This window comes from Punctularia strigosozonata (genome assembly GCF_000264995.1).
Source record: "Punctularia strigosozonata HHB-11173 SS5 unplaced genomic scaffold PUNSTscaffold_19, whole genome shotgun sequence".
Taxonomy (NCBI): Eukaryota; Fungi; Basidiomycota; class Agaricomycetes; order Corticiales; family Punctulariaceae; genus Punctularia; species Punctularia strigosozonata.
Window position 1 is genome coordinate 316,490 of NW_006767451.1, and position 12,942 is coordinate 329,431.

Below are 12,942 nucleotides of genomic sequence, written 5' to 3' on the forward strand. Positions count from 1 at the left end.
TCGCAAAGCGTAAATTTGCTGAGCTCGCAGCGGATTCAACGAGCTTCTGCTTATCCTCTTTCCCGCAACGGTGCAATTCCCGCTCATTGCGACACCTGGTCGAACGGATGCTCGATTGCGGGCGGATACTTATGGCACACCATTGGGGGGAAGCTGGAGCACGAGTGCCACACACACCGAATCTTGTGCTGAAAGACCTCGGAAGCGATCCAAGTGAATGTACGATGCTGGCCAGAGACGGGGGTCAGACAAGGCTTGCATAGGCTAGTATGATACATTTCGGCTCGAAAAAGACGATCGCAAACAGTGACCTGCGTTACACTCATCAAAAAGCTTTCAGACTCGACATATATCGAAACTTCGTTATCCTGCGGCTATGAGGCGCGCGATTTGGATCGGTTTTTCGTTATATATCAGGTTTGAAAGCTCTCTGTTATCAGCTCAGAAGGAAGGAAGATTTCAAACCTTGAACTCGCTGAGCTTGCGTTGTATCTCGGCGAGACGCCCTCGCTTGTCCTCCAGTTCGCGTCTCTTCGCCGCCACGATCGGGTTCTCGCTCAGCAACTCTTTGAATCTGTCCAAAGCGTCGGCAGAGCTGAAGTCCAAAGCGGCGAAAAGCTGATCCTGTAGGCTTTCCGCGAACGCCTGGTTGAGCGCGTGCTCAATAGCGAGCGGGACGTAATCGATGACGCGCTGTCGAATAGAAAGGGAATAAGCCCTACGCTTTGTAGCACGAGAGAAAAGGACGCGAAAAAAGGCACCTTGTACGCGACCTGGAAGTAGGCTCGTACGTCCGCCATGACGATCAGCTCGTTCCCAAAGTCGTCCTGTGGGTGAAGGCGTTTCAAGTCGTTTGTCTTGAGCCCTTCGTAGCCTCGCTTCGCCAGCGCCATCAGGGCCGACTGGTCAGATGATTCGTACCGCATTCCCACGACCTCGTCCTCGTCTTCGTCGGTATCGTCGGTATCGTACGGATTCCCGGGTTTGGCCCTCGCCGGGGCAGCGCGCCGCGTATAGAGATGCCGGTCTTTGCGAACTTCGTGGAAATGCGCGAGCCACTTTTGCCGGGCGTCCTCGATGTAGTAGTCGTTTTGGGTGTAGAGTGGCGAATGCTCTAATTTGAGGAGGGACAGGACTACTTGAATTGCTGCCTCGCGGCATTCCCCGATTAGTCTATCGACCGCGACACTGCGTTGCCCCTTTCAGCATTCACCCTTGCACATAGGGGTATGGAAAGCGTACCTCATCCAATCCCGGAGGCGATCAAACGGGCCGTAGTACTTCTCGATCAAGCCCTGGACGAAACCTTCCAGACCAGCAAAAACTGCGTCAAAACATGCCACCGCAGGCGTGTTCCAGAGGGCCGTGATGCCTTGAATAATCTTCTTCTTTGCCGCGAAGGGAACATTGTTCTGAAGCTCCCATCCAATCGATCTGCGGAGATTCGTGAGAAGCTGGCAATACTCCTAGGAAAATGATGCGTACTGTCGAACAACGCTCCGCACCGCCCAGAGGTCCATCACCGGAACTCCCACATCCCTTTCGACAAACTCGTCGTCGAACTCGGGCCCTTCTTGCAACGGCGGGAGCTGGTATCGAGTGTGGTTCTCGAACGGCCGGAAATCGGGCGCGGTCGCACGCACGGCCTTTCTGAAGATCGCGTACAGGGCGCGGTTGCTCTGCACGAGCCGCATGTCATCATGATTCTCGCCATGGACAACGGCGCGGATCTCGCTGCAAAAGCCTGTCATCATCCGCAGGAGCTCCGTGGCGGGGTCGCTGGCGAGATGCTGGGGTAGCGCGACGCGCTGGGAGAGGTTTTCGATCGAGAGTCGGTTGACGTCGGCTTTCACTTTGGGTAATCTGTTGGCATGTGAGGTGAAATACAAAGAGGTCCGAAGCGGAGGTCGTACGCGGATTCAATGACGCCCATCAACCTATAACGCTGAGTCAGAGGTGCTGACTACAGCGACGAAAGTGTGCTCACAAATGGCTCATGTTGGAGATGAAGTTGGGTACTCCAAAGCGCGTGCGTTGGTTGACAACTATTTCGTCCCATGGAGCGGTCGAGTCGAAGAAATCGGTCGCAATCTTGTCAGCCTCGTCGCGGGAGATTCCTCGAGCTCTCTCGTCGTCGTCAGGGAGTCTTACGCAGTAATAGCCTACAGGGAGCGAGGGTGAGCTTGGACCATGCATGAAAGCGAGTACCTACCGTGTTTGAGCGTGTGGGACTTGCCCTCGAGAACCGCCTTCCACTTCTGACGAGCGCTGGTCGCCCCTCTGGTCAATGTATCCGGTTTCGTAATGATACCTGCGTTTGAGGTATACATCTGGATTCAGGTGCACGAGAAAGTACAACGTACCGATAGTACGTTTTCCCAGAGGGTCGGCTTGACGTGCTAGACGAACGGCTAGCTGGTTCTCCATCTCGTCTACGTGTGTAAGAGTCAGTCGGTAACGAACGAAACCCAGAGAGTCGTACGGCTGACCGCTGGCCGGGATCGTCACGAGGATGAGGGTGGATTCGCCCCTGATGTTGACTTCGACCAAATCGCGGACGAGCTTCACGTCCGAATCGGACGCGTTCTGAATCAACCCTGCAAACAAAGTGCTTTTTAATCCGATGTTTCTACCCAGGGAGGACGAACAGAATGCGCGAAATACCGGGAAGGTCCACGAAAGAGAGGTCGGTCGCGTCCGGATCCATTATGTTCACGCAGACCATGTTGCGTGAAAACTTGAGCATGTTCGGGTAGTCCCGAATGTCTTGCGTCGAGCGACCCTGAAACGTGCGATAGTCCTCTTGCGGGTTGAGGATGGCGGCCTGGGCGCGACGGATCCATAATTCGACCCCGGCCTTGTCGGTGAGGGGAGGGCTGAATTCGGCCCTGGTAGGCTGGGAGAGGGCTTGGTTGTCCTTGTCGTAATCGAACCGGAGGGAGATGTGGCAGGACCACTCTTCCGCGTTGCCTATGATGGAGCATTCCACGGGGCAGCTGCGTGGCTATTGGTCGCGAGACGAAAGCATAATGACGCGGCGTACCGCGTGCAGGTTCCGCTGTCGCGAGGAACGTTAATCTGGATCGGGCGGTTAGCTCGATTGTCTTCGTGAGCGGATCGTGCTGTACTCACGCCGCTGACGGCCTCTACCAAGGAGCTCTTTCCCGCTGTCGTGCGATGTCAGTACGGTTTCTTACGTGAGAAGCAAGCTTTCTCACCTGACTGTCCACCGATAACTACGATTCGTGGCAAGTCGATGAGCGTTTGTGCGCTGTAAACAGGGTGGGTTCGATGGTATATCCTGTTCGCTCATAGCATCGAGAAGACGCCAACTCACCCCATGGAGAACAGATCCCTGGTGAGCTCCATCAGCTCTTTACGCTTTTGGGCGTAGGCGCTGGTCGATATGTCGACCGTTTCGGTCGTGGCAAGCTCGTCAGATGACATCGTGTCGCTCATCTCCGTGAACGGGCTTCCGAACGAACTGTCGGGGTCGCGATCGTTGTCGATCTTGGTTAACTCGGAGAAGGTCTGGTACGAGCAGTGTTAACGGATGACATGGCAGAGAAATGGGGCACCCTGCTACCTGTGTGATCTCGTTTGGTCTATTCGGTGGAGAAGTCGAGTGAGCGGTACGGGGGCATACAAGAGCGCAGGTAGGACTGACGGTGTGTCTACCGAGCTCTGCGCGAGGTCGTTGGCAGCTGGAGAAGACATAAAATGAGAGGTCGAAGATGCTTCCGAGAGAAAGCGTCTGAGGTTTGCTTCAACCGTGATCGGACCTTATATACCGCGAAACTGTCCCGTGTACGGTCGACGCCCACTGCCCTAGGTCTTCTACGCTGTATACTTCTCGAGATAGCATCATGCGTGCTCTGGTAGCCTCCGAGCGCGCGTACGTGATGCCCTGTGAGCCATATGCCTCTTTGTGGAGATTCCATAACGCCGCCTGAATCGAAGCATCTAATTCAGCGAAGGTCGAAGTGATGAGGTTTTGCTGACCACTCTCTGAGCGCCGGGAATTGTCAACCGGGGTTTGAGATACATCAGGGAATGGGTTGATACAGTCTCGATTGAAGTACTGACGGTGTCATCCGTGCGTAGTGGCCTTTGGCACACAGAATCGCAAGTGCATGATCCGTTTGTAAGACACCAGCGAAGGCTGGAGAGACCTAAAGCCATACAAAGGCACCCCATTAAGGATAGCAAGAAAAGAACGGGTTCACGTACCGCCGCTTCCATTCTTCACATTCGTGGATTCTGAATAGCATAGACAACTCAAGAGCATAGGGAGATTCAACGGCATAGACAGCTTGAATGGCATAGAAGATCCAACAGCATAGACAGCTCCAACGGCATAGAAAATACAACAGCATAGATAGCTTCGACAGCATAGACAGCAATATACGGGTAGCAAGCCTTATACAGGAAGTAAGGTAGAGCGCCGCCCGTGCAATCGTGTGCACGATGTCGTATCAGGATCGGAGGTCGATATGGACGACGGCGTCTCTGGTTGATCATCATCGACTTGCGAGTACGGCCGCGAGGCTGGTGAACAATTGCAAGTGTTTCTGCGCGCACTCCCAACGAATCTAGCTAACGTAGTCGAAGTTATCGGGAGGATTTGATTAGGATCGGGTTGCGAGTCCGCTCGAGGCCAGAATGTGGCAGCCACCGCAAGGCCGTTCGCTGGTCAAAGGCGCGATATCATCGGGTTTCCATGGCGACACCCGTCCTCCGAGGCACGCGCTTTCCACGTGTCGTCATGATTTGCGCCGCGCTCGTCGCGCTCGACGACTCTCCCCCTCCGTCTGGAACGTTGAGCGAGAGGATATCAAAAAAACTCTATCTCGGATCTAAACATACTCTCCTTCCCCTTTTGATTCCTTCATAGTCGCCCGTCCACATGCCTTTTCTAGGTCGTTCGCGTTCACTCGTCGCGCTCGGCGACTCGCTCAACGGCGACCAGCGACCGCCACATGGCGAAAGTACCAAGGCGTCGACGTCGACATCCCCGGGACTGCTGACGCGGACGCGCTCGAGGCTCGGACTGTCACCAAACCATGCTCGCAGTGATTCTGGCGGAGTCACGATGCCGGAGAGTAGCCCGGACTTGCAGCCGCCCAAGACGCCCCGCGCTCGGACGAGCGCGCTCTACCCACCCTTCCTGAGGAAAAGCCTCTCGCGCCCCAGCCTTCGCGACGGTGCCAGCAACCACCCACCAAAAGACTCGCCGCCGAGCACGTCGACGGACTCGTCGCCGCTCATCCCGCCGCCGCCCTTCCCCAAGAAGACGTCGGAGGTGCGCCTCAACGACGAGCGTATAGGATTTCCGTCGACAGAGAGCCTCGGCTCGGTCCTTGCGCGCGGGCTCAAGAGCACCAACGAAGCGCATGCCCGTGCACATGCCCACGCGCATGCAGCCGCCTCGCCCGACCCGCCGACCCTCCTCTCCTCGCCGACGCCCTCCCGCTCGTCAAAGCTGCTCAACCGCGTCTCGCGCATCTTCGGCGGCCGGGAACACGGGCGCCATCTCAGCACGGGTGCGGCGCTGGGTCTCGCGGTGGAACACGTCGCGCCAGCCCGCTCGTCCGCGAGCGCGACGTCGCGTTCGCCGTCGCCCGAAGACGACGAGGAAATGGAGATCCGCCCGCCGAGCGGCCTAGGCCGGCGCGGCTCGCTCTTCTCCAACGTATCCCTCCCGTCGCCCACCACGCCCACCACGCCCGTCTCCCCCTTCTCCTCTTCCACCCTCGGCAGACCGGGCGGGCTCAAGATCAAGATCAGTGCGGCAGGGACGGGTCCCAATCTCGTGACGAGAGGGCACCGAGAGCGGAGCATCAGCTCACCCGACCTTTCCTCCGCGCTCGCACCTCCCTCCTGGAGCTCGCTCTCGCTCTCCTTTCCGTCCTCCACCTCATCTCCCCGCCCGATTACTCCCCCAGCACCGCCTGCGCGCTTTCCCCCTTCGGTTCTCGCTCTTATCTGCTTCTTCTCCTCCCCGGCCAGCCTTTGCGCGCTCGCGCTGACTTCTAAATCCGTCTGCCGTCTCGCGCAGGACGCGCTCTACTCATCCATCGACCTCTCCCTCCTCCACCCAGCTCTTGCCGAACGATGCCTCGCGACGCTCTCCACCCGGCCGCATCTCTCCGCCCTCGTGCGCACCTTCGTCCTGCCCACGACACCCTCCTCCACCAGTGCCCCCTCCACCCCTTCCACGCCCTCCCCCACATCAACTGCCCTCGCCCTCTGCCTCGCGCTCCGCACCATGTCCTCCCTCATCTCCCTCTCCGCGCCCTTCTCCCCAGCGCTCGCCTACGCCCCTCCCACGCCCACCCTCACCCACGTCCGCATCCTCTCCTCCTCCCTCTCACCCGCCGAACACGACCGGCTCCTCGCCTGGCTCGCCGAGCGGCCCTCCATCACCCGTCTCGCGCTGCCCTCCCTCTCCGATCCTCCCCCGACCCCGACGGCCGACGACGCCACACCGCCCGACGCCTCGACGCTCCCCCGCCTCGCGTCCTACACCGGCCCGCCCGCGCTCGCGGCGCATCTCGCCCCCGGCCGCCCGCTCGTCAACGCCACCCTCGTCGTGCACACGACGCTGTACGACGGCCTGCGCCCCGCCGCGCTCATGCGCGCGCTCTCCCTCGCCTCTCCCCGTCACCCCCCCTCTTCTTCTGCGTCTTCCTCCCTCCTCCCCCCCGCTTCTTCTCCTCCTGCGCCCTCGACACCCGCGACGCCGTCGGAACCGGGCACGCTGCGCGAGTTGGGCATCCACGCCGCGCCCCGCGTCGACGCGCGCACGCTCGAGAAGGTGCTTATGGCCGCCGGATCGCAGCTCGGCGATCGGTTACGCGAGCTCGAGGTCGGCGCGGGGATACTGGACGAGGTTCGTTCGTTCATACGTTTTTTCATTTCATTTCAATTTTTTTTTTTTTTTTGGTCCGTCCTTGACTGACGGAGCGACGCGAAATATATATACCGCATAACAGAACCTGTACAAGATGATCACGCCCGTCCTGCCGCGATTCACATCGCTCAAAACGCTGCGCGTCCTTCCTTTGCTACCGAATTTGTACGCCTCCTCCTCCTCCTCGTCGTCGTCGTCGGTCGAGGTGTCGCCCGAGACGGCGCGCGCGTGGGCGAGGCTGTGTCCCACCCTGGAGCGGATCGAGATCGGGAGGGCGCGCGCCGGGGGGAAGGCGTGGCGCGTCGCGTCGAGGCGCAAGCGGGGGGTGAAAGTTGATCGCAGGGAAGAAGATGGGGAGGAGGAGGGGGAGGAGGAGGCGGGGGTGTCGTTCGAGAGGGTCATATTGGTGTCGGTGCCGCCGAGCCCGGTCGCGTGGGACCGGCCGCGGTGAAGCGGGACGATGGATATGGCGCTTCGTTGCTGGCCTTTTTTTTTTTCCTTACGCGTTGGGTTCGAGTGTGAATGGATGGGCGCGGTGGTATGTGAGTGGATCTTGTCTTTTGTCTTCGTCCATGAGGGCTGGAGATGGATCGGCTGATTGTATTTGGACTATAGACGATATATAATATATAATTTCATTTCTGCATCAGGAAAAATCAGACTACCGCTTGTTGGGTACCGAAATCCTTTAAAGCTACTAAGTGAGCACGTTTTGGTAGGTTTTAGGAGGCTGTTACCAAATATAATTGTGTCTGATGTGCATTCTGCATGCTGCTGCCAGTGAATGGTGGAGGAACCTCCAGCGGGAACCGGTGTGTCCGATTGACACGCAAGGGAATCGACAGGCCACGAGTTCCGTCACAGTGAGTGCGCGAAAAGAACGTTTTCCTGCTCTCTCCGTAGTGTGGGTGAACACCGAGCAACCGACGAGCATGAAAACTTCCGCTGAACATCTTCTACTCCCTCCTCTGGACAACGGACTCTGTGGGCATGCCTTTCACTGAGGATAAGAAGACTGTGAGTAGGGAATAACGCCGTGAACGATGAAGATTCATACCATCGTCAAAGACAGCATCACATGGCGATATTCCGTTGGACGAGGTCACTCGGAATATCGAGAGTCAGTAGATCATGCCGCTTCGTCGCGCGCTGTCCACTCGAATATACGAGGATTTCTTGGCTGACGTGACTTCATCCTCAGCCACCGATTTCTTCTTTCGGGCTCCTGTGGGATCGAGGCGCAACTAGATTCCCTCAACGTTGCTCGCCGACGCTTATCTATGGTGGCATGTGCAGGAACAATAGCCCATCAACCAGAGGTTTCGCTTCATGGCAGGATTTTTACGATGGCTGCGTTTATCGACCGCAGGCTCGTAAATGTGATCCGATACTTTTGTTTCCTCCGTCGGATCTTCTCACGAATGCACCCGATGTCATCAAGGAGCCTGAAAGAACGTCGGACTCACTCCGGTCACGACCCGTGAGTGGGTTCGACTGGGTCGAGTCGCTGTCAAAGACGCTTGCTCGTGCTTTGACCGTGCTTCAAGACTCATCATCCGATGATTATCCTGTGATGGCGAGCGCTCGATGCGGTGTGCAGAAGCCGTGCTTTGGACGCGCTCAGGGGCAAATCAGCATTCGACGTCGCTCTGGTGCACACAGGGCTGCGCGGAGGAACCTTCACTCCGTTCCTCGACCTTCTGGCAGCTTCGCTCGCGCTCGTCATTCTCGGGCAGAGACGATGGCATGAGAATGCCCAGAACACCCGTGACTTCGAGGTTGGCGAACGTTGTACGTCTTCCGGGAGTGCCTGTCCGTGAACCCAGGCAACACCAGCCTCCCCGATGGCGGCATACCGATACATCGTTCGAGGCATAAATACCGTCCAGCTGCGACCACTGCTCCTCACCGTTCTCCGGTAACAAACACCCGTCTCACAGCAGAGCTTACGACCTACTCAGTTTTACTACGACCGCTGCGATGTGATCTTCACGGCCCCCCTGCTCGTCTCCTCCCTCGTCGCCGCCCTCGCGTCGGCCGTGCCCGTCAGCCTCGACACTCGCGATGTCTTCGTGCCACCTATCCTATACGCCCACGCCGGAAAGGCGCAGACCTGAGGCAACTTGAGCCATTCCCAGATGGTCTGGCTAAGATCGTCACGATAAAGGACGAAATTCTCTGGAGTATTTCGAGAGGCAGTCGCTTGATTGGTTCCTCTGTCGGCGGAGAACGTTCAGTTGGATGAGGTGAATGGCGATGCATTTGTCGAACGATTGGACCGTATCCTCGACTTCGACTTCATGAATTGACAGATTCGCTACTGTGCTGATTGAGGCGAGAATACCAGGACTCCCGTCGTTGAAACACTGACAAGAGCAGTGAGGAAACATCGAGATATCTGAATGACTAGGCGCCATTGCGCAGAGATGGTGCGCTTCTGTCGGTCCTGGAACGTCTTTGCCTTCTTGCGCTGGGATAGGAGGGCGTCCCAGAGTCGGCTGCTTAAGATTGCAACATGTCCTGGGTCTTCGCCTGAGAATGTGTTTGCGATGTTGTCGTTGGTGGCGGATCAGGACCAGCCGCAAACATGACCAATGCTAGCTGCGCCAGTGCTAGTAGATCTGGTTGATAGGACTATATATATCCGGGCGTTGAGACATGATGAACTCAAGTGTGTGCAGATTGACGGTACTTCAATTTTAGGGTTGATCGCCATTCAGCCCTGCAACGAGGCAACGAGGTGTGGCCATCTCGATATGTAGATATCAGTACGTCCCTAGTGTGTGATAAAGCCCCGTCGTAGGCTAGACAATGGAAGGATCACGCGAAGTCGATATGATCGGGTCTGTTCAGGGACCTACGCCAGAACTCGGCCTCACAGCCTTACGCCACCGGGATATTTTTGTGATACATTCATATCTCGAAATCTTCTACTATGCATATTGCCATCTCTTCGGCTTCTTGGATCGCAGTCCACTTGAGCAGAACCTAGCGACACAGGCACTTCATGATATCGCATATGCAAAACAGGTCGGAAGCTGGTATGCCCGTTGCGACAACGATCATGGCCTGTGCGCTGTTCATGGAACCACGGGTGAGCTTGCTGTAATGCATCGAGATGGATAGTCTTCTCAAGGTTCGAGGGTCTGGATGCTCATGCAGCGCCTTGCTGAAGAATGAATTGGTCTGTGGGTAGGGTCCCGTTTGAGGCCCTCCCCGCGGGCCAACGAGCGGTGCCGGGATCTCCTGGATGTCTATTTCTGCTTTTCTCCTAATTGTATATAGTGTGGCTTCGTTGGTTCATGAAGGTCACCGTGCTCCATAGCATCTAATATACAGGTATTCGCTTCACAATTTCGTCCCTTCTGCTCTCCCCGCTAATCTTGTTTTCAGCATTACTATGGCACATGCTATCGCCCCTGAGGATGAAGGATTCACATTGTACGCCAAGCTACGGTTGTCGCTGGATGAACAGATCGTGGGCCTGCGGGCCCGTATTGCACTCGCACCTGGCTCGGAGTCGTCAGGCTCCAGGTCCGACCTTGGTTCACGTCTTCTAGAACGGTATTCCCAGTTTGGAGGGCAAGAACAGCTCAATGAGGCGATTGTGGTGCTTCGCGATGCACTACAAGTATCGCAATATGAGGGGGGCGCACAGGAGGCGATGCTCATGGAACGCTTAGCCAATGCTCTTAGCGCCCACTTTTACTTGACTTCAGATGAGCGATTCGCGGAAGAGGCGCTCTCAATTCTCGAAAACGCATCCAAAATCCAGGAACGTGCTTCCATTGATAATTCACCTATACTCAGATCCATGGCCCAGATACACTGGGAACTCATGTTATTGCACCTTCATCCAATACGTGACGAACATGAGGATCGGGCACGTGAAGTATTTCGACAATCATTATCTTCGTGTATCTCAGATAACTCTCGTTGTCCAACCGATCTTCGGGCACTCGCAGAGGCTCTTCGACGGGATCCCGAGTCAGAGAAGTATCCAGGACAGGCAGTTCTACTCGCCGAGGCAGCTGTATCTCAATCCCCCATCGGACACATGGAATATGTCTCATCGCGCGTTGTCCTTTCCACCCTTAGAAGGGACAAATACACTATAGAACCTTCAGCTGCGGGGCTGAAGACCAATATCGAGATGCTTCGGGCCGTTGAACGTATATGCGATCTTTGCGACCATCCTCGTCACCCTGACGTCATTTCGGAATTGGCGGAAAACCTGGAGTACTATTACTCTTATACTGAAGAAAGATCAGCATCAGATGAAGGCATAGATTTACTACGCAGAGTTGCACAAACCTTGGCCCATGGACACAGTCGTCGCCGCAGCATTCTGCTAAAACTATCAGCGATGTTGCAGCAGAGGTTCCAGCACGCCGAAAACTTGCCCGATATTGATGAAGCCATTTCGGTGCTCAGACCGCTCCTATCCTCTGGATATCGAGGAGAGAAATATCGACCAGCCATACACAACCTTGGAACTATGTTGTTTTTCAGATACGAACTCGTAGGGCGTGTATCCGACTTGACCGAGGCCACACAACTTTACCAGCAATGTGTCGAATCATTTCCCAAACCGACAACCGGAAGCCGGATATATTTCTTCAATTATGCCGGTCTGCTATCATACAAATACTCCAAGGGGCTGGCATCCATCGAAGATCTCGACACTGCCTATAAAATCACCACAGATGTTTCTGCTCTATTCCCCGCGACTTCTTCCGTGATGGTGTTGTTGGCTGAGATTTCTCACATGCGGTACTCGTTCACAAACTCGCCTGAAGACCTGGAGAAGTCCTTAGAACTAGGACGACGATCCCTGAGCATGTGTGGACAATTGAATCTTGTTGACCGTCAGGAATCCCTGCGGGTCACGAGTGCTGCGCTACGCCTGCTTGGTGATGTGAAATCGATGCAAGAAGCGGTTCTACTCTTGAAGGAATGGCGGGATCTAGTTCAAGAAGGAAATCCTCGTCTTCTGAGACCGAAGTTCGAGCTTGCGCGAACATATTTCGGATTATGGCGGCACACGGCGGACCCCTCTTACGTTCAGCAATCTATGAACGAATTCTCTGATGTAGTTCAGAGCATTTACGGACTCCCACACGACCAGCTCGAATACGCTTTAGCGTGGATTGAAACCGCTAGAGAATTTGCAGACTCTGGAAATGCTGAAGACTACCTGCAAGCCGCTTTCGTTGCAGCCATCGCTCTCCTTCCGCGTGTGGTGTATCTTGAATGTGACCTGGTCACAAGATTGGCATCTCTGAAACGCTACACATCCCTCACGAGAGACGCTGCACTTCATGCACTGGAACGAAGCGGTTGTGATGCAGCTGTGGAGATACTGGAACAGGGAAGAACCGCATTTTGGCATGGAGCTCTGCGACTTCGTAGCTGTCCACCCGATGTGCCTTCCAACATAGCGAGACGACTGAAAGAGCTGTCTGAACAGCTTGAGTACTCCGGTCGCATTGCTGGGGCTTTAGGAGCCAACGACGATGGTGTCTTGCGTCGTCGCGGCCTCGTGCACGATATGGAAGAACTCATCGAACAGATCAGGTTAATGCCCGGTTTCGGTGATTTCTTGCGACCAGCGACGTTCGCACATCTGCAGTCAGTCGCTCGGTCTGGGTCCGTCGTCTTGCTCATTGCAGGTCCCACGTCTTCCCATGCCGTAATCATTCATGCACATCTACCCTCCAAAAACATTCCCCTCCCAGTTGCCACCGCGAGCACCATGTCGAAGCTGGGTCATTCTCTGGCTGATATCAACGCACGCTATCGCACAGCTTCGTCATCTCTCCAAGTGGATAGGAAGCTCATCAAGGTCAAACGCCTTCCCATGGACGACTATGTACACGTTCTCTCGGAATTATGGAAGACAGTTGTACAACCGATTATACTTGCTCTCGGGTTTAGGGTGAGCGTGATATCGCACTCTTATTCTCTATAGATGTTGAACAAGAATAGAAACATTGTGTAGATGATCAATCTGAAGTGCTACCTCGACT

General features: G+C 55.8%; 3 protein-coding genes across 3 annotated transcripts; 2 read left to right on the top strand and 1 right to left on the bottom strand.

Annotated features, from left to right (window-relative positions):
- Positions 1-459: 459 nt before the first annotated feature.
- PUNSTDRAFT_138885 (uncharacterized protein) lies at positions 460-3,717 on the bottom strand (the record flags this gene model as incomplete). Its single annotated transcript, XM_007388569.1, has 16 exons — positions 460-693; positions 762-1,188; positions 1,243-1,434; positions 1,486-1,863; positions 1,914-1,937; positions 1,988-2,162; positions 2,213-2,311; positions 2,364-2,432; positions 2,490-2,597; positions 2,665-2,996; positions 3,044-3,078; positions 3,133-3,167; positions 3,219-3,271; positions 3,338-3,531; positions 3,587-3,605; positions 3,668-3,717. The coding sequence occupies 16 exons, from the start codon at positions 3,715-3,717 to the stop codon at positions 460-462; spliced, it is 2,424 nt and encodes an 807-aa protein (XP_007388631.1).
- Positions 3,718-4,906: 1,189 nt separating this feature from the next.
- On the top strand, positions 4,907-7,390 carry PUNSTDRAFT_128467 (uncharacterized protein; the record flags this gene model as incomplete). Its single annotated transcript, XM_007388570.1, has 2 exons — positions 4,907-6,892; positions 6,996-7,390. 2 exons carry the CDS (start codon positions 4,907-4,909, stop codon positions 7,362-7,364), a joined length of 2,355 nt encoding a protein of 784 aa, XP_007388632.1. The 3' UTR covers positions 7,365-7,390.
- A 1,367-nt stretch (positions 7,391-8,757) lies between these two features.
- PUNSTDRAFT_138887 (uncharacterized protein) lies at positions 8,758-9,030 on the top strand (the record flags this gene model as incomplete). Its single annotated transcript, XM_007388571.1, has 2 exons — positions 8,758-8,823; positions 8,875-9,030. 2 exons carry the CDS (start codon positions 8,758-8,760, stop codon positions 9,028-9,030), a joined length of 222 nt encoding a protein of 73 aa, XP_007388633.1.
- Between the last annotated feature and the right edge of the window lie 3,912 nt (positions 9,031-12,942).